Source organism: Carex rostrata, chromosome 5 (genome assembly GCF_964058835.1).
Source record: "Carex rostrata chromosome 5, lpCarRost1.2, whole genome shotgun sequence".
In the NCBI taxonomy this organism is placed as follows: Eukaryota; Viridiplantae; Streptophyta; class Magnoliopsida; order Poales; family Cyperaceae; genus Carex; species Carex rostrata.
Window position 1 is genome coordinate 8,833,467 of NC_135922.1, and position 17,735 is coordinate 8,851,201.

Sequence of the window (17,735 nt, forward strand, 5' to 3'; positions counted from 1 at the left end):
ATAAATTTTTCCTACTTTGCAGAAAATTTGTGTCGAGGTACAGTGGCTTTCTAATAAACAGTAATTTGCGCCTATGTTAGTTTAATAAAATTAATATTTAAAATATAGAGGCATGATGAAGTTACAAAAATTGGAGATATTTGAACCCTCATGTGAATAATATAGATCATGCATACAACGTTGGACTTTTTATATTTTAAGTTTATTTTTAAAGGTTAATAATTTCCTGGTAACTTGTTGTTTAGTAATTTTCTGAAAGGGAGATTAATATGGGCCCAGCTTTTATTCAAAGTTGGTCCATTAGGCCCAGTTTGTTTTTGTTTTCTTTCCAGAACAGGATGGCTGAATGGGCCTTTCATATACTTTAATTGGGCTTATCCTCTTAAGAATATAGTACAATTTGTACATCATAATAAATAAACTGATTAAAGCTATTTGATGAAAATTAAACAAGCATCCGCTACTAATACATATGAGATCCTTTGCATAGAATTTTACAAACTAACTAATGCTAATTAAATTAAATAACATATCAAGTTATCAACAAGTGACCTCTATTCAAATAAAAATATTAATTCCTTAATTAATTAATTTCACACTCATATTAATTAATTAATTTCACACTCATATTAGCATCCAAGCCTCCATGATTATATTCTTCTCTCCACACTCATATTAATTAATTTCACACTAATCCTTCATTACCAGCTAGCATCAGATATTTGTCCTTCCTTGTAAGTTTAGTCAGACCAAACCCTAGCACCTGACCAATCTCGCTTTGGACATGGTTCGCTGCCTCAAAACCCGCACAGCTCTTCCCGTCAATCGAACGAGTTGACATCTTCTCCAAGAACTTGACCTCGTACTCAGGCCAAGGATTCATCAAAAAATAAAAGTGGTCGAAAAACTTGAACAAACCTGTAGATGTACCATAAAACATTCCCGCCTTGGTCATTAGTGCGACAGGATAAACCTCTTCTGCCACCTCAGCAAACAGTGAGCTAAACCTCAGAAGGTATGGCTCCCTGCAGGTGGTCCCCTCCGGGCAGATGACCAAGTCACCTTGTTTTAACAGTGTCTCCATCCTTCTTTTATCCTCTTCTCTGTTCCTTGTCAACCTAACTGTCTTGATCGGTGAAATCTTTTCGGTGATTCGGCTGACACTGTATGTAACAGCCGATATACGCTGCTTGTTAAGGACTGCTGATATGTAAATTGGGTCTAGCAGTGTTCTGTGGTTGCAAATGAACAGCCTGCCTGAATTGTCACCACATTTATTATCGGCATCGTTACATTGGTTAACCAAGGCCTCAAAAGAAACCCTAGTTTTCATTCCAAAAATTGCCCCAATGAGTATGGATATATTGTATGGCAAGCAGACAGAGACAAGGCTTCTAATGAGGCTTAGGAGTATGCCAAGTGGGAGCCACATGTACATAGCTAGTGCAGCAAATGGGGTAGGCCTGATGGCCAATCTGCCATCATGGAAAATAAGGGGTTTTAGATACTTGTCTCTTTGCAATGCATGCCATTTCCTCTTCGCAGCATCATTTACAAAGTAAAAATCCTGTGAATTATAGTAAAATGATACATGAGATAAAAAATTTAATTATATTGTCTTGCATTTTATCACTTCTTATTTTTCATCACATTTCACTATTAGATTTTTAGTATTAAAAAATTATGAACCCCATCAAAACAATTTCCGGTTCCACATTTATATGATGCCGCCATATATATGTTAATTAAACTAGCATGTATATGCATTCATATATATGTTATAGGCAACAAAATTAGCTAAAAACTTAATAAACCGTTTATTAAATTTAGAACCAAACAAGAGAATGTTGTATATACTTCACCTTGCAAATAGAGAAAAGTTGGTGTTGAGATCTCATGCGAGAGCATCCTAACCCTACAAATTCACCAAAAGGTAACCCTAATTTCCTCTCCAATCTCTTTTCCACCATGACAAATCCTGTGTAATATCCACCCACAGTTTTTACCTCTTTTCCCACAACCACCTCCATTCCCTTTATGTACTCCCTGACAAATGTTTCCACCATGACACGTGGCATTCTCGTAACACAAATGATAGAATATGGCTGTATCTTAGACCTAATCATCTCTAACCCCTCCATCCCTACATCCTCTAACAAATGCTTGGGTAAAACTGCCCTTCCAACCCTAGTTACCTCCTCCTCTTTCAACCCACAAAAGGAGATTATAGTCAAAATCCTAATTGTCATATCTTGGTTCAACAAACATATAAATGGATAAATAGATAAGAGAATAATGCCTCTAAGAAAACTACCAGCCTCTAGTGCAATAACCATGAAGTATGGAAATATTAAGTTGGATCTAAATAGAGCTCCTTCCAAGTCTAATACTAGGGTTTTCTTATCTTGGTAATTTTGTATTTGCTCAAGTAATTTGTCATGAACTGGTTTAGGTCTAGGATAGCATTTTTGTAATTTTGGGTTACTTCTGTGCTGGTCAGAGAAGAAGAGAGTCCTTAGCAGGAGAAGACATGATGCAAGAAATGATTTTGGAAGGAAGATTGTTGATGCCATATATTGAAATTAGTTTGATCGTTTTCTCTCTTTCTCTCTTTCTAATATATTTCTGGTACTAGATTGATATTTTGTGAAGGTAGGTTACGTGATGAAAGACGGGGTATGTATAGGCTAGCCAGCCTGGGATTAGTTAAAAAGGAATTAGTGAAAAAAATATAATATTGAATGATTTAGTGAGCCTGAGTTTTTTGTGGTTAGACATCTAATAATTTAAATGGTTAGTGCTACTAATATTATATATGTTCCAGAAATACTATTTTTTAAAGAGCAATTATTCAAAAAGAAGAAAACACATGACTTCACTGATGCAAACACAAACACACACGTACATGTCTTTACAAACACGGCATGACAGTCACATCACAGCACGTTTTGCCTTCTCTAGATGTCAGCTTCACATGGTCAACTTATATATAACTTCCATTTAATAAACAAATATAATTAAATTCAAAAGGTTTATTATAAAATTAGTTAATTAATTAATTGCACCCACAGTTTTATATCTGCATATGACATATGGTACCTAGGTTTGACGCTACCTAACATCAGACCAGGATGTTTGGTATGGTTGGTAAGAGATCAACTGCATTTTCCAAATTATTGATAATTTAGCTTTGATTCCTTTATAACTTGGTAACTAGCCGCCTAGCTAGCTGGCCTGTTCAACATAGAGGTGTAAATTTCTATTGAAAAGTAAGATTTGTAAAGGAATGTTTAGCCTAACTACCAAAAGTGGTTATGTTAAACATAGGGGCCTTATTGTAGGGTTATTATTAATTTTGATTACTTTTCTTTAAGGTGGACTTACCTAGTACTTTATCATCTTTTGCATTGCATCTCACTGTGTGTGCTTGAAAAAGCCAGTTTAGAGTCTAGAATGAAAGGTATACATGAGCTCAACTTTTCCCTGGAAATTTAATTTAAGGCATAGGTTATATATGTAACTTTTCTTACAGAGAGCTGTAATATATATATGGAGTTCTGAATTGTGGCATAAGATGCACCACAATGGTTGCATGTCGTAATGTCTCAAAGGAGATCCCGGAAAGAGACTGTCGGTAAAAATCACTTTTACCTTTGCATGTAGTGACACATTTTTGTATTATAAAATATTTATGTATATATCTACTCCGATATCTAATCCGTATCCATATGTATCCATCTAATATCTGATCTATATCCGTATCCAAAAAAAAAAAAACGGATACTGATATGGTTTTACCACTATCCAATCCGTGTTTGATTGGTTTTCACCTCTAGGTCTAGTGACAAAGACAATGCCATATACGGGGCAATCCTTTATGATAAGAATCTTAAATAGTTCAATGACTTGATCTCCAAACCTTTACTTAAAAACAAAGCACAATACGTCATGCAAATTGATTTAGTCATTTCATCTCCTCACATCACATGACTAACTTTTTTCAATGAAACTAGCTTAAAGTGTGAAAAAGAAAATAGTTCAACGTGAGCTGCCACTTGTTTTCAATTTTTTATTATTATACTTGCTTTTTTATATAGTTTGGAGTAAAATAATAAGGATAGCATAAAATTGGCCCTCATACACAGCATGAAAATTTTATATGATTAATCTCCATTGTTTGAAATTCTGGTTTCATCTCTGACCACAGTATAACCGCATGTAATATGCTCATTTGTGTGACTTATCATCCATTATTTTCATCATGTCATAGTACTTGGAAAAAAAATGATCCCATCACATTTTTTTCTTCACTATAGGTAATCGCACGTGATGGGGCCACATGCATCTTCTAAGTGCTTCAATATATATGTAATCGCATTTTATATTTTTCCATTATTAATATGTAAACATGAATATTTGACGTACAGATTCGTCGATCGTTAACTAATAAGAGTTTTCATAAATTGAAATTATTGTCTCTTTTTTTTTCAGAGCTTGTTGTGTAACATGAAATGAATTTTGGCTGGGAAGCTGTTTGACCTAGATATTTGTAGGGACAGAACCAAATAAAAAAAAATAAGTTCAAGTTATAAATAAGTGCTTCATTTTGTGGGGTCCACTTTTTAGTGGAAGCTATAACTTTAAGGAGAAAATTTATAAACAATTAATAGAGAGCAAAACAACATTTGCTAGCTGTAGGTAGGAATGTGTACGTAAATGTAAATTTGGAAGTTTGTTAAATGAAAGCTTTTGTTTTTCCTACCAATTTCTGAATTTGTCATGCCTTGTCAGCAGTCATATATTCTCATATTTTGTTAATTAATAAATAATAGTTTCCTAATTGTACCTTATTGTCATCCACGAGGGTATCGTCGTGCATATTTCTGTTGGTAATCTATTGGTATACCATCACGGATAGTCACTTTTTACCCTCGCGGATACTGTTCCATTCTTGTAGTGATATGGCCAGTTATACAATGAACAAGGCACAAATGGGTCTTTTTCATGTTGATTATTTTGTAGTCGAGAATGTGGCAAGTTAGAAAATTAAGATGGCTTCGATCGATGTAGTAAAAAAAAAATCTTAAATAATATCCATATTAAACCTGCATTTTCTTTTCCGAAATTCAACAAATTATTGAATTGTACATCATATGTAATTAATACCATATAAATTTTAATTTTTTTTGTTAATTTGTACAAGTATTAATATTTTTTGCATTATAAACAAAGTAACACTCTTAAATTATGTTCATATTATGCATGAATCACACATTTTAGACCTTAACAAATAATTCCCGAATTTTGTACTTAATTGAGAAAATCCTCATTTGCTACTCGTCTATTTAATACCAATTTTAATAAGTTTTCTCTACTAATTTGTTTGGATAAATTGTTTCCTCAGGAAAAAAAAATCATAATATGACAAAGAAAATTAATTAAAAATTGTAAATATTTATACCTAGAGCCCATGTCTTAATTAGTTGATTAGTTGCTTTGTTGTGTAGTATGCATCATATCAAATTAGTGGGACATGACATGGCATTAGTTGAACTTGATTCTGACAAATCGCTCTCCATATCAAATCTGAACTAATACATAATTAGGTCAATCATAGCGACACCAAAGAACAAAACAAGATCTAGGATTCTAGATGGCTTTCAGAAAAAGGAAAAACATAATGAAAAGTCAACTACATGACAAAGAAAAGATATATAACCATAGTCAGCAAAAGGGGAAATGTAGGTTACCAATAATTAACACTGTTTATAGATTGCTTGTTAAGGTTCACAAGCACTTCCATGAAGTTCCTTTCCTCCCTTTATTTTATTAATTTTGAATAGAATTAGAGAATATTTTTGTATATTTTTTCTAGACAGCACACCCTCATGATCATATGCATATTTCTCTAATCTAAAAATATCTAACTATATATTACATTGAAGGTAAACAAATGTTTTACAATCTTCTGCCTTGCTCGCCACTCTTACTCTGATATTCTATGACTCACGTTAACGTGTCATGGTATATATTCTGACAATAATATATATTTTGATTATGAAGATTAGTTTATTTTCAAGATTATCCTACCCGATAACTTTTGGATTTTATAATTTTTTGTATGGCCTAGTCCATATGATATTTTGTGATGTGCAGAGATTGACAACTTGAGATTATGTGTTGTTAGTTTAGATTGACCAAATGTGTTAAATTTGATTTTGTTACTGATATTTTAGCAATTAATACTTAGTTTTGGATTTCACAAATTCGTTTCAAGTGGTTTTGCATAAATAATAGAATTATAGTTTGAGTACTGAGGCTACAGTAGTATATATGCACATCGCACTTTAGTCTGTACTACGGATTCATATCTTCATTTTGAAAACTTAAATAGTCAATTCAAACCGTTTATCATGATTTCAATATAAAAATGTACTTGAAAACCATATTTTACATTTTTGTAGAATTTTGTTACTATTTTTTATAAATAGATACAGAAATCACTACTTTCAAAATGGTATATAGAATCTTTAGATCAAGTGATTTTCTTACTTTCTACAAAAAATAGTATAAAAATCTTAAAAATGTAAAATTTGACATCCAAACACATTTTTCATATAGAGATCATAATAAACAATTTGGATGGGAGTGAAGTCCCAAGTATCAAACTTTATTAAAATTTACTGAAATTAATATAGGGGTCAGGCCCTAGTATAAAACTTCATTGGAATTCATAACTCAAAATTCGTCTAAATCTAATAAATATCTTTGAAATTTTTGTAAATCCAGTAAACGTCAATAGAACCTATTTCAATCATTCAATGTTGTTATTAATTGATACTTGAATAAAATATTTGTTTTATATTTCCGCACGACGTGACAATTCCAATAAAATTGTCCAATAAGCAAGCTACATTAATGATTAATTTACATTATCACGTACTTGTAATAAACATTATAATATGTAATTGTTTATAAGACATTTTTAATTGAGCGAAATCACATATATTATTAATTCCTTAAAAGAAAAAGATAATTCACATCTCAGTACAAAACAAGTTTCAAAAATGCAAAACTGTTTAAAACTGTAAACAGTTTTGCAAAAGGGACAAAAATAAACTTATTTTTTTTCTAACGCACACTGAGATTATACAAAATGTTATTTCTCTAATATACAAAAAATTACACAAAATTAAATTTATGCACACCCATTTAAGTAAAAAAAAAACAAAGTGAAAAAAGAAGCAATTTAAAGACAGGCATCAATAGATAGTATCAAATTGTCATGGGAAGGATCTTAGGAAGAAGCGGGATTCGCGGTTTGATTGCCCAAGAAGCCATCTCCTCAGATTCATGAGGTAGAATGAAAGGCAAAGATATCTCTCTTATCATTAGATCCCCACAAAAGGGGCACTCACTTGCCACTGCTTCATCCAATTGCGCCCGTATCTATGCATGTTACATTACACATATATGAACCCATCAGCACTAGTACTAAATTAAGGACCCTCTTTTGTAGAAATACTCAGAAGTTATCATGTTTGATTGTGGAGTAAACCCCTTACTCCACACTTAGGTCATGTTTGGTTGTGGAGTAAAATTAATAAGGATTAAATTGGAGCAAGGAAGATGTTTACTCCTCATACTTTACACCTCATTTAGTAGTTTTAAGTTATAACTTAAGAGTAAGATGTTGGGGAAATGTATATCTGCCTATGATGGTGGACCCTACAAGTGGAGCAAATGGGGAGTAAGTTACTTGTGATTAACTCACCTCTTACTCCATCTTACTCTGATTTTACTCCTCAACCATCAAACGAGGAGTAAAATAGGAGTATGATGAAGAGGTGAGTTAATCCGGAGTAAGTTACTCCACCTATCTTGGCGGATTATTTTACTCCACACTTACTCCGCATGTAGGACCCACTGTCATGGACGGATTTTCGTTTCCCAATATCCTACTTCTCCAAGAGGATTAATTTAAGCCAAACGAGATATAAAATATGAGTAATAATATGGAGTAAGCAATTTAATCGTCATTAACTTTAGTACTTTACTCCACAACCAAACATCACTAGTAAGCTTAAGTTTGTACTAGCTATGCTATCAAATCTAAATTTTATAAGTGTATCAACCTTATCAATTGATGTGGTGCTCGAAACGGGTTCACCAGTTGGGTCATTTGCCGACCTATTCTCCATCAAACTCAGTTGCTTCTGGAGGTCCAGTATGTATGCAGCCTATATCAATCATTAACATGTCAGAAATATATATATGTATTTTGAGTAAGGCTATGGCACTTTGCAATGGATCCATATCTCTCTTTTCTAAGTTCAAAGAGTTGATCTGAACCGCTCAACATGATCTCCATACGAAAATGTACTTCGAGACCTGATTTTACTCCTTTTAGAACTTGTATACTTTTTTTAGATAGGTAGAAATTCACTACTTTTGGATGGTCCAGAATTTAAGATAAGGTGATTTTCTACTTTAAAAATATAGTAAAAAAAATAATTCAGAAGTACTGTGCATAGCACAGATTAGTCCGTTCTATGAATCAATATCTCCATTTTTAAAGTTTAAACAGTCGATCTGAACCATTCAACACGATTTTCAGATCAAAATATGCTTGTAGACCATATTTTATATTTTTTATAATTTTTTTTCTATTTCATATGGAGATCGTGCTTAACGGTTCAGATCAACCGTTTGAACTTAAATACACAGATATTGATCCATAGTACGAACCAATCTGCGCTATGCATAGTACCATAGCCTCAATCATGTATATTTATCGGGTGTAAAACATAGATAGATCAATAACTACTTACTTGAGCATGAGTCGTGCAACGTGTGACATGAGCAATCAAACAAGGCGAATGGAAAGCATGGCTACAAGGGAACACATAAAGAGGCGCTATATTCCCACCTGACATGTAACTACTTGCAATCTGTTGTGCCCCTCTCGTCCCCAAAATTTTGCGTTTGCACACCCCACATTCTTCGTTTCTATCAATGACTATGTACCTCTGAGAAAGGGCATTTATGTCATTCCTGATGTTATCAGCTCCACGTGTTGCATCGTGCATTTCGTCTTTTAACTGCTCTATTTGATTCTTGTACCCTTTCAGCGATTTGCATATCTCATCCTAATACAAAAGTGTTGGCCAAAGAAACAGGAATCAGAGTAGTACATATTGTGTGTGTACTATGAGACACAAGTTCAAACTGAGAGGTTTGTGATTAATTGGATTTAGGAGTTAAAACCGAAATAAAATAGCCAAACCAAAATTTTATTTGGTTTTCAAAAAGAGAGATTAAATAGTGAAACCAAAATTTCAGTTTGTTTGGTTCAACTGAAATAAGAGAGATTAAATTTAAAAAGTTCAAAACTCAATACATACAAATATCAAGATATATATCAGTCAAACCAAAATAAGAGAGATTAAACCGAACCAAATATAATTAACCGAAGTAACTATTAAGTAAATATCAAGTAAATTTGGTTTGTTTGGTTAAACCAAAATAAGAGAGATTAAACCGAACCACATAAAAAACTGAAGTAATTCAAAAAATCAATCAAACCGAACCATTTAAACACAACCATTTAATCCAAAATTTGTTAGTCAAGTTGAAAACCAAATAAATCGGATCCAATGAATACCTCTAATTGGGATTGTCTTACCTTAAAGTCATCAATCAGAACGAAGTCAGGGAAGAAAGGCAATATATCCTCTATACTTAAGAGATTGTTATTAGCCTCAGAAAGGAAATCGACAACTTTCTTTATATTCTCTCTCTTGGTGCCTTTCTCTTGTTGGATCACATGCTTTGCAATCATCAACCATAGTTTCTTTCTTAATTCTTCATCCTCTTCTACCTTATCTGCCTCTGCTTTTGCCAGATCTAGGTCAACCTTTTATAGAAAAAGTTCAAATTATTATTCAAACATTAATTCACACACTTCACAATTAGATAAATTGTTATAGAGTTAGGACATGGTACTATGCATAGCGTGGATTGGTCTGTACTATGGAACAATATCTTTGTTTTCATAGTGCAAATAGTCAATCTGAACTATTCAACATGATTTTCATATGAAAAAAGTACTTGAACACTAAATTTTACATGTTTTAGAACTTCTTTTACTATCTTTTTAGATATGTAGAAAATCACTACTTTTGAATGGTCTAGAATCTTTAGATCAAGTCATTTTCCACCTACCTAAAAAATATAGTAAAAAACAATCTAAAAAAATGTGAAATTTAGTATGAAAGTACATTTTCATATGGAGATCATGTTGAACGGTTAAGATCGACTGTTTGGACATTCTAAACAAAGACATGATTCATAGTACAGAACAATTTGCACTGTGCATAGTACCATAGCCTCATTCATTGTTATAAATCATACATCATCATGAACACCCAGAGTAAAATCGGAAAATAGTACCTTAAGTGCAAGAGCAACGGCCTCCTCATGCATGGACATCATGCTGTAGATACGAACACATGCATGCATGCGTTTCTCTTTCAGACAAAGCCACAATGCATATTTTGGATCATAAAAGAACGCTGGCCCACTTGTACTTCCTTTCGAATGCTTCATGTCCAAAAATTGCAACAACTGGGTCTCATCATCCTGTTTACATTACATGCATACAACCATATGTCATTGTTCGCATGGATGCATTTTATTTTATGATAAAAAGGTAGAAACAAGCAAGAAGAATAGTGACAAAAAGAAAGAACCTTCATTGCATATAACGAAAGGAGCAGATTGTGCACCCCGGGATCCTCATTGTGTAAATCCTTAATGCAAAATTCCAAGTACTTTATAACCTCGTGTGTCTCATTCCTGTAATAATTGCTTAATAACATTAATAAAATCATAGCAACCCATAGAATATAAAAACAAACAGTAAGAATCTATACTCTCATACATACTTAGCATGTGGTTCGTTTGTATAACGCATCATAGCAGGAATGAGTTTTCTCGGGTTCAACATGGATCTTGCCATCATCCATGACTCAACCGTCTCATACGGATCAAGCATTATCAGATCAGGTGCAAATTTATACTGCCAATAAAATTTGAGTATATACAGAAGCTTTAAGAAGCCATTAGATTATATAAAAAAAATGACCAAATGTAAAGGCAAAAAACAAACTCAACCTGAAGTTCTACAGGCACATTTGGTCGTTGAAGTACCTCCAGTGCTTTCTTTGATTCCCCTTGCTACAAAAATTCAAAACCTTGCATTTAGTTTTAACATCACATTCTCTCATATACCTTCAACTAGGGGTGTTCAACCAATCGGTTCGGTTAAAACTGAATTAAAATTGTCAAACCAAAATTTTATTCGGTCTTCAAAAATCTAACTGATGTAATTCAAGTAAATATCAAGTAAATTTTGGTTACTTTGGTTGAACCAGAATAAGAGGGATTAAACCAAACCAAATATAAAAAAACGAAGTAATTCAAGAAGCCAACCAAACCGAACCATATAATTCAAAATTTGTCGGTTTGGTTGAAAACCAAATAAACCGGATCAAATGAACAACCCTACCTTCAACTTAATTAATGGACAGATCTGGCATGGGCAAAAAGGTAATTTAGCACAACAGATTGATTGGATCTGACAGGTTAATAGGTGGGGACTAAAAGTTCCCTAACATTTACTATTCATTTATTAACCAAAAAGCTTATGATACTTGTACTTGCTCTGGTGTGCCTCTCTTTCTAGTTTTTTTATTCCCTCTAATTATATATACTGTATAATAAAATTCAAGTATGGTGGCCATAGTTCTGTATAAACAGGAAGAAATGAGACTTCAAAATTTTGAAATGATTATCATGTGTTGTCAGGTTATATAGAAAACCTGAAAGACAATGCACAGTGACAAAACCAAACAATCAAATAGGAAATCCAATTAACTATACAGAAACCTACACATGATTCTAGAGTACTTCCATACAATTAATATTACTGAAAATTACCAAAAGATTAGTTATTTATTAGTTATTGCCGTTGAACGACTCTTTTCTCTAATATGATGATGAAAATCAAGAGAAAAAAATAATAAAAGATATTCCATTCTACTATTCTTTAATGTTTAGATCACAATGCAAGTATTGGAGCAAATACCTTGATGTAGTGATGAATGACTATTTCATACTTATCCTTCAAGCTAGCAAAATAGACAAGCTCATCTTCTCTCCCATAACTGCATTTATTGAGATAAACCTACACTACTTAATATTCTTCATTATTTGCATGTATTTTATAAGAAATAACAAAAAGGTAACCTCTCAAGTAATTTCATGGTGGTGGCCTCATCCAAGACATCTTTATTGTCACTAAGAAAAGCACGAATTTCTTGTACAATTGACTCATATTCCGAGCTATCATGCTCTTTACCAGCATTTGTGCCATCTTCGAGCAAAAGCCGATTAATCTATAGAATATAAAAAATAATTAGAGTTACAAAAGAAATATAATAAGAAAAAAAGTGTTGAGTCAAATGTATTAACAAAAAGTACAAAAAATTAACCTTGTCCAAGTAAAGTTCGGTGACCCATGTAGAGATCATAGTGATTTGAGACTTGTCTTCTCTTGTCAAATTATCCAGCTTAAAAAGTAGAAAGGTTCTCAAGGCATCCTGTGTTCAGATAGATACAATGATACTTGTACTTAAATCAAAGAATTAAATTGATGAGTGCAAAATTAATTTATAAATTAATTAGGGTTTTACTTGGAAAATTACCAAATATCTTATTTTAGGTTGTGTTATTAATACCATTTGATACTCAAAACTGTCCCTATGCAGATGTAATGATTGAAGCTCGGTAGCACAGAACATATTTAAGTTGCTATGAGATTTAACTATACAGTTTCAAAAGGATTCTTGAGCATGCACATATTTAACTTGTATCAAGAACCGCATCTAAATGCAATGATAGGTCCTAGGACTAGTAACAAAATCAAATCAACTAACATTAACAATAAAAAAATGAAAAAACATACATAAAATACATAAGAATTAAAATAGGGTATATATACCTGCTCTCCAACAGTGATAAACTTCAAGGTGATCTCTTCAAAAGACATGACATAGTTCATCTATAAGAAAAATAAAATAAACGTCATCATCACATCCCAGTGAATCCACATAAATTAATAAATCCTATTTTCTTAATTTTTGTACAAGGGAGCATTATCAATCAGACTATAGCTAACCTTAGCATAGAAAGAAGCTGCTCTGTAGTAATCTTTCATGGCAAATGCAGCATCAGCCTTTACAGAGTAAGAACAGCAGACATATAAATCAGGTCTTTAGAAAAGGATATTAGAAGTAGAATGCGTAACTTATTTTATCACTAACTAATGTTGCTTATTAGAATATGTTTAATAATGTCATGTCAGTTTGCAATGGACACTTGCAAAGATGTAAAACTTAAAAAATTACAATTAAAATTGTATGAATGGAGATTTTGTATATTTGCCCCTATGGAATATCATATCATACTAAGTAAAATTTTGACAAACATAGGGGCAGTTTTGCATATATAAACAAACCATCAATTTATTAAGCATATCAAGTCTAAATTTAATTAAAGCATGTTAAGTGTTTCAGCCATAAGTAGCTTTCATGGTACCATTTAGTATTATCCTATAAGGTCCAATACTTATGAAATATGAATGTGTACAAGTCCAAATATCAACTCTAATTTTAATTAAAGTACGTTAAGCATCATTTTACTTATACATGATAATATGCTATTAGATGTTGCAAATTGCACCCCCACAGTTCAAGCATGGATGAGAGAAAGAAAAAGACAACAACAAAAATAAAAAATGGTACTAACTGTCATTATAAAGCAAAGAGACAGTGAGAAATTGAAACTGGTAACAGCTATCTACCCCCCTTCTTTTTTTCAATTGAAATTAGAAATTAAATCAATTTGTTTCTAAGAATTACGCATTTGGTCTCTCATATAGAAGTGCAGAATAAGCTTTGTTGTATATTTGCATTGTACAGTTGTTCATATAGTGCGAATTTATACATAAGTAACCTTTTTCTCAATTGGTCTTAAACATTAAGCTCTGTTTACGAAAATAGTAAACTGATATTAGTTCAAATCCCAAGCTCTGATCCGCACAAATTTTGGTGCGAATCTGATGATCCGGATTTTGGAGTATGTTTGGAGCAGAAAATGTTGCTTGCATATAATATTTTGGGCACCTCCTCGAATGCATAACTTATTTTGTCACTAACTACTGTTGCATTTAATGTAAATGTGCATAAGTTACCTGAACTAAGTAAACTTGATCTCTTTGGTACTGGCTACGGCAATTTGACAAGGCAACCGCATAGTCCCCCTTGTCCAAGTAAACTCGCCACATGTCACGTCCCTCGTCTTGAGTAGACACCTGTACACACAACTCAACCGATTTATTTCACAAAATTAGGGTTGAAAATGCCTAGCCTCTATTTTAAACAAGAAAAAAGTTCATCTCAAAGTAAAACTGTCTCAGTTGGTACGGTACCAGGTGTATACTGGTACTGACTGAAGTCTTCAGGTTTTGCAGAAACTATGTGTTTTCATGCAATGGCCAATGTATCGGAGACAATACTTTGATATTTTGGGTAGAAGGGTTAGGTTTAAGCTATCCTATCAGTAATGAAACGGGCCATCTTGGCCTTTTTTTTCAAAAAAATAAAAAGCAAAACTAAAAACTGAAGTTACATACAGGAGGGGCAAACCTGGAAAACAGAATTGTCATCATAAACAAAAAATACTCCGGCGCTGGGGTCACTACAAATCCCAATGATTCCTTTGGATGATTCTCGATCAAAACTAAGTTCCTGTACTACTTGCTGACTTATTCTGTTAACAACCTGATATTCCACAACATTTCTTAACTAATTTATTATTTTGAAATTACTCTCAGTTAATTGTTAAAGCATATATAATTTGAGGTTATTCGTTCAGAAAACTACAAAAAGAAAAATTCCATACCTTAACCTTGTCTCCTATGAGCAGGATAAAATGGAACTCTGAAACTGCAAGGGATTTTGGTTTACTAACTTCACCTGAGCCAGGTTCACTCAATTTTGAATAGTCCAAAAGGCCCTTATTTTCAACAAAGTTTTCGTCCCCACCTGAAGAACTAGTTATTTAAAAAGTATAAGCAAGTCACACCAAAACACAAAATAAATAATTCTAGTTTTTTTTTTTAGAAGTTGACAGTAAAACAGAAGACACTGATTGTACCTATGCTGCACTCCAAAATTGAGATCTCCGTAATAAACTCCAGCACCAGAAAGCCAACCAAAGTGCTTAGCCCTTCTTTGTACAATGTAATAATGCAATTCACTACATTTAAAAGCAAAATATACAGAAATGATATTTCTGAAACCACTAAAAAACAATGGTATGCATGAGTTACAAAAAAAAAAAAAAAAATATACATAGCTTATATACACACCTATTAGGTATTTCTCCGGGGAGCTCCATGAAGTGTATTCTCCTTTCGGCATATCTGGCAAACACAGTCTGCAACCAAATAAAAAGAAAGAAACAAAACAGCAAGGGAATATCAGCAAGTATTACCAGTAAACCTAGGCTTAGAGGGCTTTAAAGAAATGGATTACAAAAAGCACCAACTTCTAAAGAACCGATGCCTGTGAAAGAGTAGAGACGGGTAGCAGTAACAGCCATCACATAAAACCTGGTGGAATTGCCAACAGAAGCTGTTTCCATCTAAACAAGCAACACAACACAACACAACACTATCATTATACAAAACTATTAAATCTCAAAGTAATTTGTGTAAGCAAACACAAAGCGAACAGCACCTGTACACCAGTAATGGGTTCTCTCGGATCCGTCAACTCAAACAGTTGCTTTACATACTTCTCCCTCTTTTCGGCCTCATCCACTGCCATCTCAAATAACTGCCCGTTTTGTGTCCCTAGTATCACCTCCTTTGTTGAAGCTGCATTATTCAAATCAATCTGAGTGAGACTATGGTACTATGCATAGCACATATTGGTCCGTACTATGGAAATGTAAAAAGAAGAGAGAAGATAAACAAACCTTCAGTGATGAGTTGGCGGTTCCAAGCAACAGCATTGACAAGTAGGCCCTTGAGGCGAGGGAGGGACTTGGGCTTGGCCCACTTGGCATGCATGTAAAATGTCTCTGCTACCCCTGATATGACCACTGTGGCAATGCAGTGACTACCCCCCGGGTCCACAAACACCCGGTGCACCGGTTGTTCACCTGGGCGGCCCGGAGCAAAATCTAAATCTGATACATTTTATTTTTATAAATTAATTAAGGGAGAATTTCATGTATACCCCTAAAAAACATCGAATTACATATTTCTCCCTCTAAAGTTCATCATATCATATTTACCCCTTCTAAAATTCAAAAACTCACAAATTTACCCATTTGATTGTCTTTTCTATTAAAAATCATTTTAAATTTATATAATACCCATTTTACCATTTATTAACAAAAATATATGTAGAGCATGTTTCAGAAAAATGTCCAAGTCTTCTAATTAGCCAGTTTCCGAGGGAAAATGGGTAATTTCTCTACTTCTAATCCTTACGGAAGCATTTACCTAAATGTCACTGGGTGGGCATCATAAGAGCATCATAAGTAGAAAAATTACCTATTCGCCCTCTGAAATTAATCAAGTAAAATGAAAATCTAGAGATATTGAATGAGAATGAATCAAGAGAGAGAGAGAAAAAGAAGTACTCTGAGTATCGCCGAGGTTAAAATCGTGACGGATGATCCAGCCTTTGGAGGTGCCTAGAAGGAAGACGTCATTACCGGCAGCCATTGACGTGACGACACCGTGGCCCCTGGCAGCACGGCTCTCCAGTGGGTCCACACTGAACAATTGCCCCGCATCCATCGTTCCGACGAACTCACGCTATCAATTGATGATCGGAAGAGAGATCGGGGCCAGGGTTCAGTCAAGTAATTTCTTTTCGTTGATTAAAACAAAAGAGACGATGGGTTTTATATCATTCGCATTCTCTGAGATATCTCAAACTTTGAACGTTTTCCTGGAAAATCTCAACCGTTCAAATATGATCTGCACGAGTCTCAAAGCACAAACAATACTGGTCCCTACCCTATCCCCGTACACGTCGGTCACGCAAAAGTTGAGATATCTCAGAGATTACGAACTCGGTTAATATCACTGAGATAACTCAAATTTTAAGTTTAGATCCTGACCGTCCGATCTGCTTTAGCACGAATTACAAAAATCGAAGTTTAGATCCCGACCGTCCGATCTGCTTTAGTTATTAGTACCGTTTGTTCGGAAATGATGGTCCGACTGCTAGCGAGGGAAAGAAGTGGAGCTGTCCGCTGTCGGGCGTAGAAAAGGGTAGGGGACTGGCTGAAAAAAAAAAAAAAAAAAAAAAAAAAATTGGAGGAGAAAGGGTCAGAACTCAGAAGGGTCGGAAAAAAAAAAAAATATTATAATGCAGAATGCATATCCTCTGCATTAACTCAAAAAGAATCTTTTGATTTAATAAATCTCAACCGTCTGATTTTAAACGGAGTCAATCCAGTCCATACATATGATATAGGGGTCCTTCAATATTAGTGCAGATTTAGTCTGCACGAATCTTAAAACATATTGGATGGTTAAGATGTTTTAACTCAAAAGATTCCCTTTTGAGTTAATGCAGAGGATACGAATT

The 17,735-nt window shown here is 33.6% G+C and overlaps 2 protein-coding genes across 3 annotated transcripts; both read right to left on the reverse strand.

Moving 5' to 3' along the window:
- Nucleotides 1-670: 670 nt before the first annotated feature.
- LOC144554067 (putative glycerol-3-phosphate acyltransferase 2) lies at nucleotides 671-2,627 on the reverse strand. The gene is made up of 2 exons (XM_078302284.1): nucleotides 1,863-2,627; nucleotides 671-1,567 (listed from the first exon to the last, which is right to left on the reverse strand). The coding sequence occupies exons 1-2, from the start codon at nucleotides 2,571-2,573 to the stop codon at nucleotides 686-688; spliced, it is 1,593 nt and encodes a 530-aa protein (XP_078158410.1). The 5' UTR covers nucleotides 2,574-2,627; the 3' UTR covers nucleotides 671-685.
- A 4,400-nt stretch (nucleotides 2,628-7,027) lies between these two features.
- Nucleotides 7,028-16,994, reverse strand: LOC144554068 (vacuolar sorting protein 18-like). 2 transcript variants are annotated; one of them, XM_078302286.1, is made up of 22 exons: nucleotides 16,777-16,994; nucleotides 16,105-16,317; nucleotides 15,864-16,003; nucleotides 15,673-15,768; nucleotides 15,494-15,561; nucleotides 15,280-15,381; nucleotides 15,025-15,175; nucleotides 14,769-14,903; nucleotides 14,315-14,434; nucleotides 13,241-13,297; nucleotides 13,064-13,123; nucleotides 12,555-12,662; nucleotides 12,310-12,458; nucleotides 12,149-12,227; nucleotides 11,176-11,238; nucleotides 10,947-11,080; nucleotides 10,752-10,857; nucleotides 10,453-10,641; nucleotides 9,686-9,916; nucleotides 8,832-9,149; nucleotides 8,136-8,240; nucleotides 7,028-7,449 (listed from the first exon to the last, which is right to left on the reverse strand). In XM_078302286.1, the coding sequence occupies exons 1-22, from the start codon at nucleotides 16,934-16,936 to the stop codon at nucleotides 7,276-7,278; spliced, it is 2,958 nt and encodes a 985-aa protein (XP_078158412.1). In that variant the 5' UTR covers nucleotides 16,937-16,994; the 3' UTR covers nucleotides 7,028-7,275. The 2 variants fall into 2 exon arrangements, with proteins under 2 accessions (XP_078158412.1, XP_078158411.1); XM_078302285.1 differs by having other exon boundaries at nucleotides 10,752-10,869.
- Nucleotides 16,995-17,735: the final 741 nt, after the last annotated feature.